The sequence below is a fragment of the Geotrypetes seraphini genome, chromosome 3 (genome assembly GCF_902459505.1).
Source record: "Geotrypetes seraphini chromosome 3, aGeoSer1.1, whole genome shotgun sequence".
NCBI lineage: Eukaryota > Metazoa > Chordata > Amphibia > Gymnophiona > Dermophiidae > Geotrypetes > Geotrypetes seraphini.
This window is the reverse complement of record NC_047086.1, coordinates 236,044,421-236,057,203: the sequence shown is the minus strand read 5'-3', so window position 1 is coordinate 236,057,203 and position 12,783 is coordinate 236,044,421. Positions and strand designations below refer to the sequence as shown.

General features: G+C 44.5%; 1 protein-coding gene across 1 annotated transcript in view; it reads right to left on the bottom strand.

Annotated features, from left to right (window-relative positions):
• Window positions 1-934: 934 nt before the first annotated feature.
• Window positions 935-12,783, bottom strand: part of FBXO30 (F-box protein 30) — a 48,555-nt gene continuing 36,706 nt past the window's right edge. The window contains exons 2-3 of the mRNA XM_033938699.1: window positions 9,709-11,788; window positions 935-2,010 (exon numbers count right to left, since the gene is read on the bottom strand). Of these exons, the coding sequence (XP_033794590.1) occupies window positions 1,807-2,010; window positions 9,709-11,775 (2,271 nt within the window). The 5' untranslated portion in view covers window positions 11,776-11,788 and the 3' untranslated portion in view covers window positions 935-1,806. The remainder of the gene's footprint in view (window positions 2,011-9,708; window positions 11,789-12,783) is intronic.

Here is a 12,783-nt window from a genome sequence, read left to right as displayed (position 1 = left end):
AAACCCAAGAAACAAAGAAATAATCACGAGCAGAACAGAGTGTAGAGAGAATAACTGAGGAGTACAGAACATCCAAGAAGGGAGGCGGAGAGGAAAAATGCAAATGAGGCTCCCTACACACACCCCGTGAGTAAATTTGCATAATCCCAGTGGTTCAAAACTAATGTTCCTATTGAACTAGAAACACAATTTTCATTGGAACAGCAAACATTTTACAACCTGTCTTCTTTAATGGCCTCCATATTATTGTGCTTAAGTAAATAATCTCATTCACATAATCCCTATGTATCTAAAAAAGTCATAATAAATTCCTTACTTTAACCTGTACATTGTCTGCCAAAAATATTCCTACAGAACAGTGGTACTTAAACCTGTCCTGGGGGACCCAAGCCAATTGGGTTTTCAAAATATCCCTAATGAATATGCATGAGGCAGATTTGCATGCCTGTCACCTATATTATATGCACATCTGCCCCATGCATATATCTTGAAAACCTGACTGGCTGGGGGTGCACCAGGACAGGTTTAAGAACCACTGCTATAGAACACTGATTGATCTATTCAGAAAAAGATTAAACATATTTAATCTACAACAGATTTGTACAAAGGTTTTGGGACTGCTCATGCCTTGTGTAATGCTAATGTGTAAAAACACCCAAGGAAAACATTTATTCAGTAATTTAAATGCTTCCCAAACATCCCTGTTAGGTTTTTATTTTATTATATTCAACTAGAACAGAAAGAAAGCACATCTTACAAACATGTAGAATACATCAGGTCATTTCATTAGCTTGGAACTGTAATTAATTTCTCTAAACAACCAGATCAAAGAATTGCTCATCAAATATTTCTACACAAGAAAGTTGTGGTGTGCCAGTTCCTTAATTCCAAAACGAATTATAAAATAATTCTCAAACACCAAAGACTAAAAGTGTAGAGTTAATCTCTCATATTTTAAAATGTATTTTATTTTTCATAAAGATATATAACTTGATAAATTACCAATATAATTGCATGTGTAACTAAAAAAAGTGAAATTTGCTTTTATGAATCAGATGCAATATTTGCTCCCCATAGTGAGATAACTTATGCACACAACAACAGTAAACTTTTGCTTACACTTTAAAAAAAATAAAGTGCTAACACTGGTTTAAAATAAAAATGTGATTTAATTTGCTATAGTCATACTGCTTAATGAATTATCGAGATCAAAGTGCACAGCCTAGGTCACTGATATTTGAGAGTAAACATTAGAAACAGGTATTATATATGCTTAAATTGAAAGAAAACTACTACTTTTTTAACACAAAACTTAGTGGCTTACCTAGATGAACATTCAATGCAAGCTGTTAAGTGTTGGATATATGGATACTGTATTTTGCCACATGGAATACAAATGCATAATGATAATTTATTTGGTCTAGGAGAAGGGATTTCAAAGTTTCATATCTGAAATCTGTATGTGCGTTAAAAAAAATATATTGCAATTTGTCAAACAAATTAGAGCACTAGTGAAAAATCAGCAAACCATGCTAAGATAGCTTTTGTTTGTTTTGTTTTATATTGTTTTCTGTAGGGAAAAAAATTAGATGGAACTACCCTGTCCAGCAAGTTCCAAATTTTTTCTAACATTAAGGCATTTGTCATTACTTAGACTAAACCGTTTTATGTATAAAAAAATAAACATCACATCAAAACATATATACTATATACAGACAAAGCAGATTTCACTGTTAAAGTGTCATGTATAATATTACATAGAGGTTATATCAGGTGCTTGAGTATGTGCAGTTATGTCCATAAAATTTAAAGTACAGGCTTCAAGACTGATCGTAGTGAACGTCCTTCTTTAGTAAGCTCCCGTGTTACACACATACAGGGTAGAGGGATTGCATCTTCCCTTTTCTCTACGGTATTGTAACTGCATTTCTTCAGATGGTCGGCCATGCTTATGATGTCAGCAAACTTCCAATCCCTTACAGTACAAAAGGCAGTGCTGAATCGCCACACCTAAAAAAAAGGCAAATGCAAATATTGAATCTTTTTTTCCAATCTACAAAAACCTACAGTGGTCAACAGCATATTGATAGGATATAATGCAGACATTATTTTAACCTTTTTAGTAAAAATGTCCTGCAATGCATGTTTGCACCAAAATTAATATTAAATTTTCTTCTTATGTTAAGAACATAAGAATTGCCGCTGCTGGGTCAGACCAGTGGTCCATCATTCCCAGAAGTCCGCTCACGCGGCGGCCCTCTGGTCAAAGACCAGCGCCCTAACAGAGACTAGCCCTATGATAGATTCTCAGTATAGAAAGAAGTACGCACTCATTTACCTCAAATTCCCTTTTTACAATGATGCTAGTATACTAAGGAAAAATTATGTTCTTATCTGCTAATTTTTTCCCCTTTAGATGCAGCAGATGAATCCAGAGACTAGTGGGATGGCGCACATCTACCAGCAAGTAGAGATAGAGAGAACCAATTTGTAAGTGCTCTTCTTGGATGGAACTCCTCCTGGCCAATTAGTATCGTTCTCCTTTTTCCTGCCTTTTCTACAAAGTATACATATTTAGATCTTTAAATCTGTCCCCATACGCCTTATGTTGAAGACCATGTACCATTTAATAGCTTTCCTCTAGACCGACTCCATCCTTTTTGAAGGTACAGTCTCCAGAATTGCACACATTTTAAATGAGGTCTCACCAGTCTTATACAGGGGCATCAATACTTCCTTTTTCCTACTGGCCATACCTCATCCTATGCACCCTAGCATCCTTCTAGCGTTTGCCGACACCTTTTCAACCTGTTGGGCCTCCTTAAGATCATCACATACAATCACACCCGAGTCCCGCTCTTTGGCCACCTAAGTTCATCACCCCCTAAACTGTACCATTCCTTCGGTTTGTAGCACAACCCAGCATGCTGAATGTTCTACTGTTCCGAAGGTCATAGAATCCCTTTGATTGACAGAACAGTGCAGAACATTCAGCCTGCCAGCCAGCACTAAAAACCTCTTCTGTGCTTTTGTAAAAAGGGAGGGGGTGGTTAGTTTGTGATTACTTATTCCATACTGGGTGAGGGTGGCTCTGTGTCCTGTGTGTATGAAAGACATGGTTTTCTGTTAGCATTGACCATCCTTGTTTGGCGAAATGCATCAGGCATGGTTCCTGGAAGCACCTTGAATAAACCTGATTTGAATCTCCTTACTGTCTGCCGATCCACATTGAATTCTTTGGTGGACCGCTTGCCTTGTTGTTTTGTTACAAATGATTTCAAATATATTTATTGATTTTAGTAACAAAAACAGAGTTACAAAAAGAACACAAAAACAATGAACAAGTGAACAGAGTGGAGTGGAACGTACCAGAGGAGTTACAGATTTGGTTGTTTATACATATACTAGTCTTTAAGCCCGTTACATTAACGGGTGCTAGAATAGATGTGTGTGTCTGTCTGTCTGTGTTTCTTTATCTCTCTCTCCTTGGCCGCTGTCTGTATCCTTCTGTCTCCCCCTCCCCCCCCCCGAGCAAAGCTGTCTGCCCCCAGCACCCACCTCCCCCCAAATGTCTCTCCATGGCCCTCTTCTGTCTCCCCCCCAGAGCAAAGCTGTCTCTCCCCAGCACACCTCCCCCCAAAGCAGCCCCCTTTCCCTATCTCTCCATGGCCCCTTCTGTCTTCCCCCCAGAGCAAAGCTGTTTGCCCCAAGCACACCCCTCCCCCCCAAAGCAGCCCCCTTTCCCTCTCCTGCTGACTCTCTCTCTGGCCCCCTTTCTCTGTCTGTCTTTCTGTCCCTCTCCCTGCCCCTGTGTCTTTCTTTCTTTCTGTCTCCCTCCCTCCGCTGTCTCTGTCTGTCATTTTTCCCCATTTCCCTGTGCAGCAGCATTTCCATCCCACTTCCCTATGCAGCAGCAACAGCATTTCCCTCCTATCCCCCCCCCTTTCCTGTGCAGAAGCAGTAGCAGCATTTTCCCCCACCTCCCTTTCCCTTCTCTTATCTTCTCTTCCCTGCTCCGTTCGGCCCCTCCCCCTTCTTTTACTGCCGTTGTCATGCCATTGTCCTGCTCGATCTTGCCTGCTCCTGACCCTCCCACCGCCGACAAACCTCGGGGCTCCAGCCGCATAGGCAGCACTTTAAACATGCTGCTTCGTGGCCTTCTACTGCCGATTTCCTCTGCCGTGTCTGTCTCCGATGATGTCATCAGAGACGCGGCAGAGGAAATCGGCAGAGAAGGGCGCGAAGCAGCGTATTTATAGTGCTGCCTACGCCGCTGGAGCCGGAAGGTTTGTGAAGGGTCAACGGCCGGAGCGGGACTGCTGTCCACCATTGCTGCCTAGTCCGCTGGAGCCGGGAGGTATATAGAGAGCACAGTCGCGGCATGCGCCTCCAGCCCCTGCAAGCACCATGAAGTGTCAATTAGAATGTTGCCACCTCACGGCGCAGTGAGAGGCAGCAGCGAGTGAGGGCGGGTGGTGACGCGCCGAGGACAGGGAGAGAGAACAGTCGCGCGCTTTCAGCCCCCGCATGTGCCGTGAGGTTAGAATGTTGCCACAGAAGCACACCTCACGGTGCCAGGACTCACAAATTTTCGAGAGTGCATGCGCGCTCTAGCGTTTTATTATTATTGATATGGGTTAAAGTTAAATGACAGGGATTTCTATTCCGCCATTATCTTGCAGTTCAAGGCGGATCACAAAAGAATTATCAAGGAAGTATTACAAAAAGATCTTAATATAGACTTATGGTTCAGATAGTATTACTGCTTTACAATACATTTGAACACTTTTATATATGCATGGAAAGGGTTCAGAGTTAAAGTCCTGGGCAAGTAGGTGAGAAGGGAAGGAAGGGGGGATTTGTTCAGAGATGTTTGGGGCTTGCATAGAACTAAAACTGTACACTGGCACTGGTATGGTAATCTTTGTTATTTGTTTTGAATTTTATAATAAAAGAAAAAAATAAATATCCACTTCTATCCACTGCGGGTTGGCCGCAGTGGATAGAAGACGCCGAAGCCAGCGGCTGTAGCCGCCGATCTCCGTTCCTCCGGGGGGTGGGGGGGTCTGGGAGGAGAGGGATCGCGGCCACTCAGCGCCCCCACCGAGGAGCCCACCAACTTTCCGCTGCCCGGGACCCGAATCATTTGCCGCCCCCCCCTCTTCCCTTACCGCAGGCCCGACTGGCGATTCAAGCAGCGTGTGCAACAGTCTTCACACGCTGCTTCGGGCCCTTCTACTGCCCTGATTTGCTCCGGACGTGCCAGAGTAAATCAGGGCAGTAGAAGGACCCAAAGCAGCGTGTGAAGACTGCTGACACGCTGCTTAAATCGCCAGTCGGGTCCGCGGGAAGGGAAGGGGGGGAGGGCCGCAAAGGAAGTAAATAAGAAGTAAATAAGAAAACAGGTAAATAAATGGGGGTGAGGCAGGGGGCAGGGCAGGGCTAGGAGGCTCAGTGTACTTGTATGCCTAGGGGCCCTCGAAGAATTCATCCTGCCCCAGACTCCACCATCCCATCCATAATCTGTTGAATCCATTAAAGACAAGCACGTGCCGCATAAGAGCTTCACACTACAGTCTGCAAAGTTAAAGCCACAACTTCATAGAGGCCTCCAGCTTTCTAGCCTGGGCATTCTTTAATGCCACCCCTATCTCTAAGGGATGGTGGTTTTCTTGGTGACAGCAGCCACCAAAGCATCCACTTTTAGTAGCCTAAACTTTTCTAACTCGTCCTGAGCCACCAGATATAATTGCCTCACAGATTAAGCCACCCGGAGACCCGCCTCTGGAGTGGACCACTGGGCCGAAATGAGCTCCTGCATGGCTTCATGGACAGGGAATGTCTTGGAAGGTTTTCTTGTGCCTACCATGAGAGGGCTAGGAGCCACAGATGATTGAGGTTCATCTTGAGAAATATTAAGACCCTGCAATCCCTTAGAAATAAAGCCAGTCAATTCCTCCCTATGGAACAGGTGCAATGCTGTGGGAATATCTGTCTCCCCCTACCAGTACCTCCCCCAAATCCAAATCCTGTATGTCAACACTATCTGATGACCCAGGAAAGACAGGGAGTACTGAGCTCAAATGTGGGTCCTCCTCAGTCATGGAGACCACCTTGCGGTGTTTAGCCCCCCTGCTGACTCTGTCCAGAGCTAAGAGAAGGCTGGCTAGCAATGGTCTGAGAAGATTCCCCTGCTTACCCAGTTGCAGGCTGAGCAGGTTTAGAATCTTGAAGCAAAAAAGCACAACGTCAGGAAAAAAAGGCATCGAGCAGTTTGCCGACTGAGACACCTCGGCGCCAGGCATTTCATGTACCACAGATGACCCAAAACCTTGAGAAAACTCAGCCGCCAAGTCACCATCTCATCCCCCGGAGAAGAGGCCTGTGACGCGATGGGAGCTGCTGAGAGGGAAGAATGCGAGCACGCGTCAACAGCACGGGAAAATGAAGCACCCTCAGATACCATGATGGGCTCCTCAGCGGGAACGTCGAAGCAGCTGGCCACACAAACCCCAGATGAAGTTCGCAACTTCCCACAGCATGAACACCTCTTCAGTGCTTCTGCCGCCATAACAAACGCTCCAAACACAAACCATGTCTATGAATAGACCCCAATGGTAGTAAAATATTTAAACTGATATACAGCGCTTACGCCATCCCAGTTCTGCCTCTAGGGAAATTCAGTTCTTGTGAACGCCAGTAGTTGCAGTTGTAAAAGAAAGGACAGTAAAGTAACTGCCTAACCAAAGCTGGTCTCTGTTCTCTTTTACTTATATATATATTTATATATATATATATCCTATATAATAAAAAGCTAGCCGCGCATGCGCACTCAGACCTGCGTGATTTGTCATCCCTGATCCGTAGGTCCGTGGCCAGAGTGCGTATGCGGCAGACAGATCGGGAAAGCACAGCACAGCCGGTGACTCCCCCCCCCTCCCGCCCTCACTCACTGCCAAAACCACCACCTCCTCCTTCTCGCCGGCTCACCCGCTTTTAAAAATAAAGAGAAAAGTGCTGCACTGCGCTAACGCTGGCTTTGCTGTCTTCTGTCCACTGCGGCCCGCCCTCTCTGACTACTTCCTGTTTCCGCTAGGGTTGGCCGCAGTGGATAGAAGACGCCGAAGCCAGCGGCTGTAGCCGCCGATCTCCGTTCCTCCGGGGGGTGGGGGGGTCTGGGAGGAGAGGGATCGCGGCCACTCAGCGCCCCCACCGAGGAGCCCACCAACTTTCCGCTGCCCGGGACCCGAATCATTTGCCGCCCCCCCTCTTCCCTTACCGCAGGCCCGACTAGCGATTCAAGCAGCGTGTGCAACAGTCTTCACACGCTGCTTCGGGCCCTTCTACTGCCCTGATTTGCTCCGGACGTGCCAGAATATATGTGTGTGTGTCTCTCTATTTCTTTCTCTCTCTCTCCTTAGCCGCTTTCTTTCTGTCTTTCTTTTTCCTTGTCTGTCCATCACCACCCCTTGCCTGCTCCCCCTGTCCATTCTCCCTTCCTTTTACCTCCCCTGGGTCCACCACCACCCCTTCACAGCTCTTCTTATGCATATATATATATATACTAGTGTTTAAGCCCGTTACATTAACGGGTGCTAGAATATATGCTTGTCTGTCTTTCTTTGTTTACGTCTCTCTCCCTGCTCCTGTCTCTTTCTTCCTTGCTTTCTGTCTCTCTCCCTCCTGCTATTTTTCTCTCTCTCTCTCCCTGGCACCCTTTGTCTGTCTGTCTTTTTTTCTGTCTGATTCTCTGGTCCCCTGTCTGTCTTTATTTCTGTCTGTCTCTCTCCCTGGCCTCCTTTGTCTGTCTGTATTTCTTTCTGTCTCTCCCCCCCCCCCCCCCCCCACTTTCCTTTGCAGAAGCAGCAGTGAAATTTCCCTTCCCTTCCAGATCCCTGTGAAGTAGTAGCAGCATTTTCCCGCATCCCCCCATTCCCTTCTCTCCCCCCCCCCACACTTTCCTTTGCAGAAGCAGCAGTGATATTTCCCTTCCCCTCCAGGTCCTTGTGAAGTAGTTGCAGCATTTTCCCCCACCCCCCATTCCCTTCTCTTACCTGAGCTGTCCTGCTCCGTTCGGCCCATCCCCCTTCCCTTCCCGCAGGCTGGCCTGCTGCGGCCGAAGGTTAGTTTTAAAAGTGCCGGTGGTGGCTCCTCTTACGCTGCTGATCCTCCTGAAGAGCAGCCTGCGATGGTGGCCGGTTTTAGCGAACCTCGCAGGCCGCTCTCCAGCTTCGGTAGCACGTTCCCTCTGACGCACGGGATCATGTCAGAGGGAACGTGCTACCGAGTTGGAGAGCGGCCTGCGAGGTTCGCTAAAGCCGGCCACCATCGCAGCTGCTCTTCAGGAGGATCAGCAGCAGCAGCGGCGGCGGCGAGTGAGGGCCGAGTTGTGTTCTCTGCCGAGGACGCGGGCAGGGAGAGAGAGCTTGCCTGGCTTCCAGGGTGAGTGAGGGCGGGAGGAGGGGAGTGGCCAGAATGTTCCCTGCCGCCGGATTGGCTGCCACGGATCAGAAATCACGGCGACAGGGATCACAAAATTTCAAGAGCTCTAGGGTTTTATTATATAGGATATAAATATACACATACATACATACATACATACATGGGAGAGTGGGGAAGGGACCTGGGGGGGCAGGGACCTGGGGGGGCCAGGTGTAGCTTCTAAAGCTGACACCACTCAACCACTCAACTCAAGCAAAAAAAACAGGAGTGAAGAGTTATTTTAGTTGAAGAAGCTAGGAGCTAGGACGACGGCATCCATCTGCCTGCTGGAAAAAGAGCATGCTAATCGGCCAGGAGGAGTTCCATCTAAGACGAGCACCTGCAAATCAGTTCTCTCTACCTGTTGGTAGATGTGCGCTATCCCACTAGTATCTCAATTCATCTGCTGCTGGTGCTACAGTTAATATGCATGAGCAAAGCAGTAAAGACTTAACATAAAAAGTAACAGCTTTTAAAACTATCTTGGAATGGTCTAGTGGTTAGAGCAGCTGCCTCTGCACCCTGAGGTTGTGAGTTCGATTCCCACTGCAACTCTTTCATCACCCCAGGTACAAAATAACTCTCTACCTGTTAAAAAAATATGTAAACCATTTTGATTGTAACCACACACAGAAAAAGTGATATACAAGTCCCAACCCCTTTAAATTTAAAGCCATTTACACACAGCAGAGAGAGTGACGCTCTACTTTCAAGGAAATCTTGAAGGTCAAAGATATCCTGCTTGGATTTCAGAATTACTACATTTAAAATACATAAAGGAATATGATGCTGCATTCTGATTTGCATATATGCACTCAAAGGCAATTTTAAAAAGTATTGCCATGAACAGAGATTTATGCAAGGATAAGTATATGATTGCTTGAGGTATGTGGGTAAACAGCATTATGGTAACACCATGGTGCATCCTTTTATCCCTGATGAATAAGGAAGCACCATATTTGGAGTTAGGGCAAAGTTTGTACCACATACTTTTTTATTTTCACAAACGCATGCATAAACTTTCTCAAAAAATGTTTATGCTAAATAGTAAGTGTAAATATGGACATGTAGTTTCAATCTTATAGTCTTAAGAGGGAATGTATGTACTGATACAGAAACTGCATATAAGTTATTTCAGCTTTAAAAGCGGAAGTGAGGCAGCCTATTAAAAAATTTTTGTATATTACACAATGATTATGCATAAACACAAAAAGGCAGTGAACTAACCTTATCTTTTATTTGCCAGGATGAACTTCCATTTGGATACTGTCTTTTTTCCCACAGCAAAATGACCATTCCACGCGCCTGAAGCAAGCTGGCACATACATCCCTCATTAGCCGTGATGTTCTTGAAAGCTGGCACAAACTAAAGCCATCTAAGAAGCCAGCAATATGCTGAAGAACCTCAAAAGGTAAACTGCTTAAGTGATCAACAGGCAGACATAGCAAATTGGACACAGCAGATTCCGATATTGTATTTACATGAGGTTGAACTCCAAATGATCTTAAATGGCGGTCATGAATAATCTTTGACCCTTGAGTTGAAGGGCAAAATCTGCGCTGAGAGTACGTACAACCATAATATGCTAATGGACATCTCTGTTCCATCCAACCATTGAGGCCAGCATGAATATCACCATGCACATTCTTAAAATGAGAAGAAAATTCATTTCTTCGAAATAGCTGTCCACAGACAAAAGTAAACATTGAACGCTGTTTAGTTTGATATCTAGCCACACATTCTAGTACCAGGTCCAGGCCAAGTGTCTGAAAAGGACTTGGATTCGAGAGCTGTGGGTTGGCATGATCACATGCAGAAGCAGAAGCGATCTCCCCTACCATTGTGTTTGTAGCCAGTAATGCAGATGGAAGAGAAAAAGTCTGTGTTCCAAAATCAACATGATACTCATCGACATAACAACTATCTGAAATCCCTCTTCCACCAGGAGAATCTCCTAGACAAAAGAGTAAAGCAGCTGTAATGAGATCAATCCCTTGAAGGCCCATAGGATCCTCTGTAATCTCTAAATCTGATGTATCAACTGCCTTGTCTTCCATTTTCCTGAATGAGTATGTGCAAACAAGGAAGGGCTGTTGACCAAATACAGCTGCATAATTTAGTACATCCTTTTCTAATTTTCTCTTCAATATTTGTTCCATATTGGACTCTTCAGAGATTAGATCATCATGAATAGCACCATTAGACAAGTTGTTTGTAGATAACACTTCTGCTAATTGTTGTTTTGCAATTGGTAAAGAATTGTAAGGCTTTAAGGAATTATTTTGATACTCTTCCTCTAAGATCATACAGGTACCATTTACAAAAATAGATTGCTTGGGATGATAGACATCTAACTCCATATCACTGTGGTCCATAAGTTCAGAATATGAATTTTCTATATGGAACCCATTACACAAAGCAGGTACTTCGTTTGTATTCATATCACCATTTAAACGGCATTGCTCATCTATTCCACAGCAAGAGTCACTTGAAATATTTAATTGCGACTCTACATGACAATCGGTTCCACCAGTTGCACCCATGTCATCTTCATCAAAACATTCTTGGTCTTCTAGTAGTCCATTCTGCAAACAATCTGTAATACTTTGCTCTTTTATCTTCAAATTTTCAATAGTCTCACGGTTTGCCTCACATAACCTTGTACTGAGCATTCCAATTTCTCTTGTAGCGTTATTTAAAATATCTAAAGCAGCAGTTAAACTTCTGGTTGTTTCTACAGTAGCTTGATAAAGAGCACTATAGGATTTTTCACCAGTCATTACAGCATTTGAGAATATTTTGCCAGGGATGCTTGATTTAACAGATATTTGCTCTGCAGGTTCTGACATCTTCTCAGCTGTTTTTGACACCATAGTTGCTACCTTTAGAGATTCTAGCAGCATTCGTTGGTCTTGAAGAGCTAAAGCCATATCTAGCTGTTCCACTTCATCAACATCTTTACTTAGATTTTCGTAGGACTTTCGGTCTGCATAACTTACTGGCCATCGATTCCATTCCATCGTACAGCATACTACGCTAGCAGGACACATTTCCAGATGCTCTGCAATTTTGCTTCGGACAACAGTAAAAGGACATCCAAAGCCACTGTTTAAGCAAGGCACTCTTTCAAGTGGACATAAAATATGGTGTTCATCAGCTTTGCAGGCATGAAAAACGGCTCCACAAATCAATGGGCACCTAATTATGTCACAGGAAACTCCAGTCTCTGGTCGGATCATACAGCGTCGGTTTACACAATTATTACAGTGCGGATGCTGCTGGCCTTCATCCATTATCAGTTCAGCTCTGAAAAAGAACAACAATTGTTACTAAACTCAAACTAAAAAAACAAATTAACTGCATAAGTGCTCTCAAATTCCATACTTTATGAAATGAAGGAATGACTTGATGTTAACAGTGAAGACTAAAGACCAGTGGTTAGAAAAGTTCCTGGTACAGTTATTCCATACACTACCCTCCCTGTGACAAGAAACAAATCATACTATCCCCAAATGCATTTTCACAACTCTGCTTTAAAAATCTGAGGTAAGGACTTTGTAACTGATCAGTCTTAAGCAGTCCTGTACAACGTTGTCAATACTTTGTGAATCATGATTAGTTTGAAATAAAATATGAATATGCAGCTGGACAGAAAATAAGTTTGAAATTAGGTTATCCCGAGTTCTGGTTTCTACTATTACCTGTTATTCATTTGGAGCCAGATATATTAAAAGTGATTTTAGAAAGAAAGTAGAAGTTGTAGCAGAGACATCCAGGTTAGATTGTACACAATTCTGGTAATATTTTTGAAAAAGATATTCCAAATGTAGAGCCTTTTCTAAAATACATGTAGAAATGGATGCGAACGTGCTATGTGCAGTGACAGCAACTATTTTGCAATTCTCATCTACAATATCAACAGAGGAAACTGCAACATATACATATAAGTATCAGTATTTACCTTATATACTCGAATATAAAACGGAGGTAACCTTTTCCCCCCAAAAAAGGAGGAAAACAGTTTGAGGGGGGGTTAATATTAAAGTGCAGTGCTTTGTCCTGCTCTGCCAGGCTCTGTACCCTGCTCCCCCGCACTTGCTGCTCTGCCAGGCTCTGCATCCAGCTCCCTCACTCACTCACTCCCCTGCCAGTCTCTGCATCCAGCCCCACTCCCTTCCTGCCAAGTTCTGTCCCCTGTCCCCCCTCCCTCCTGATGACTTGCAGGCCTCCACTGGGCCTGCTGTGAGACCTGGTGATCCAGCGGTGGCCGGGACAGGAGGGATCCCTGTCCAAGCCGATCC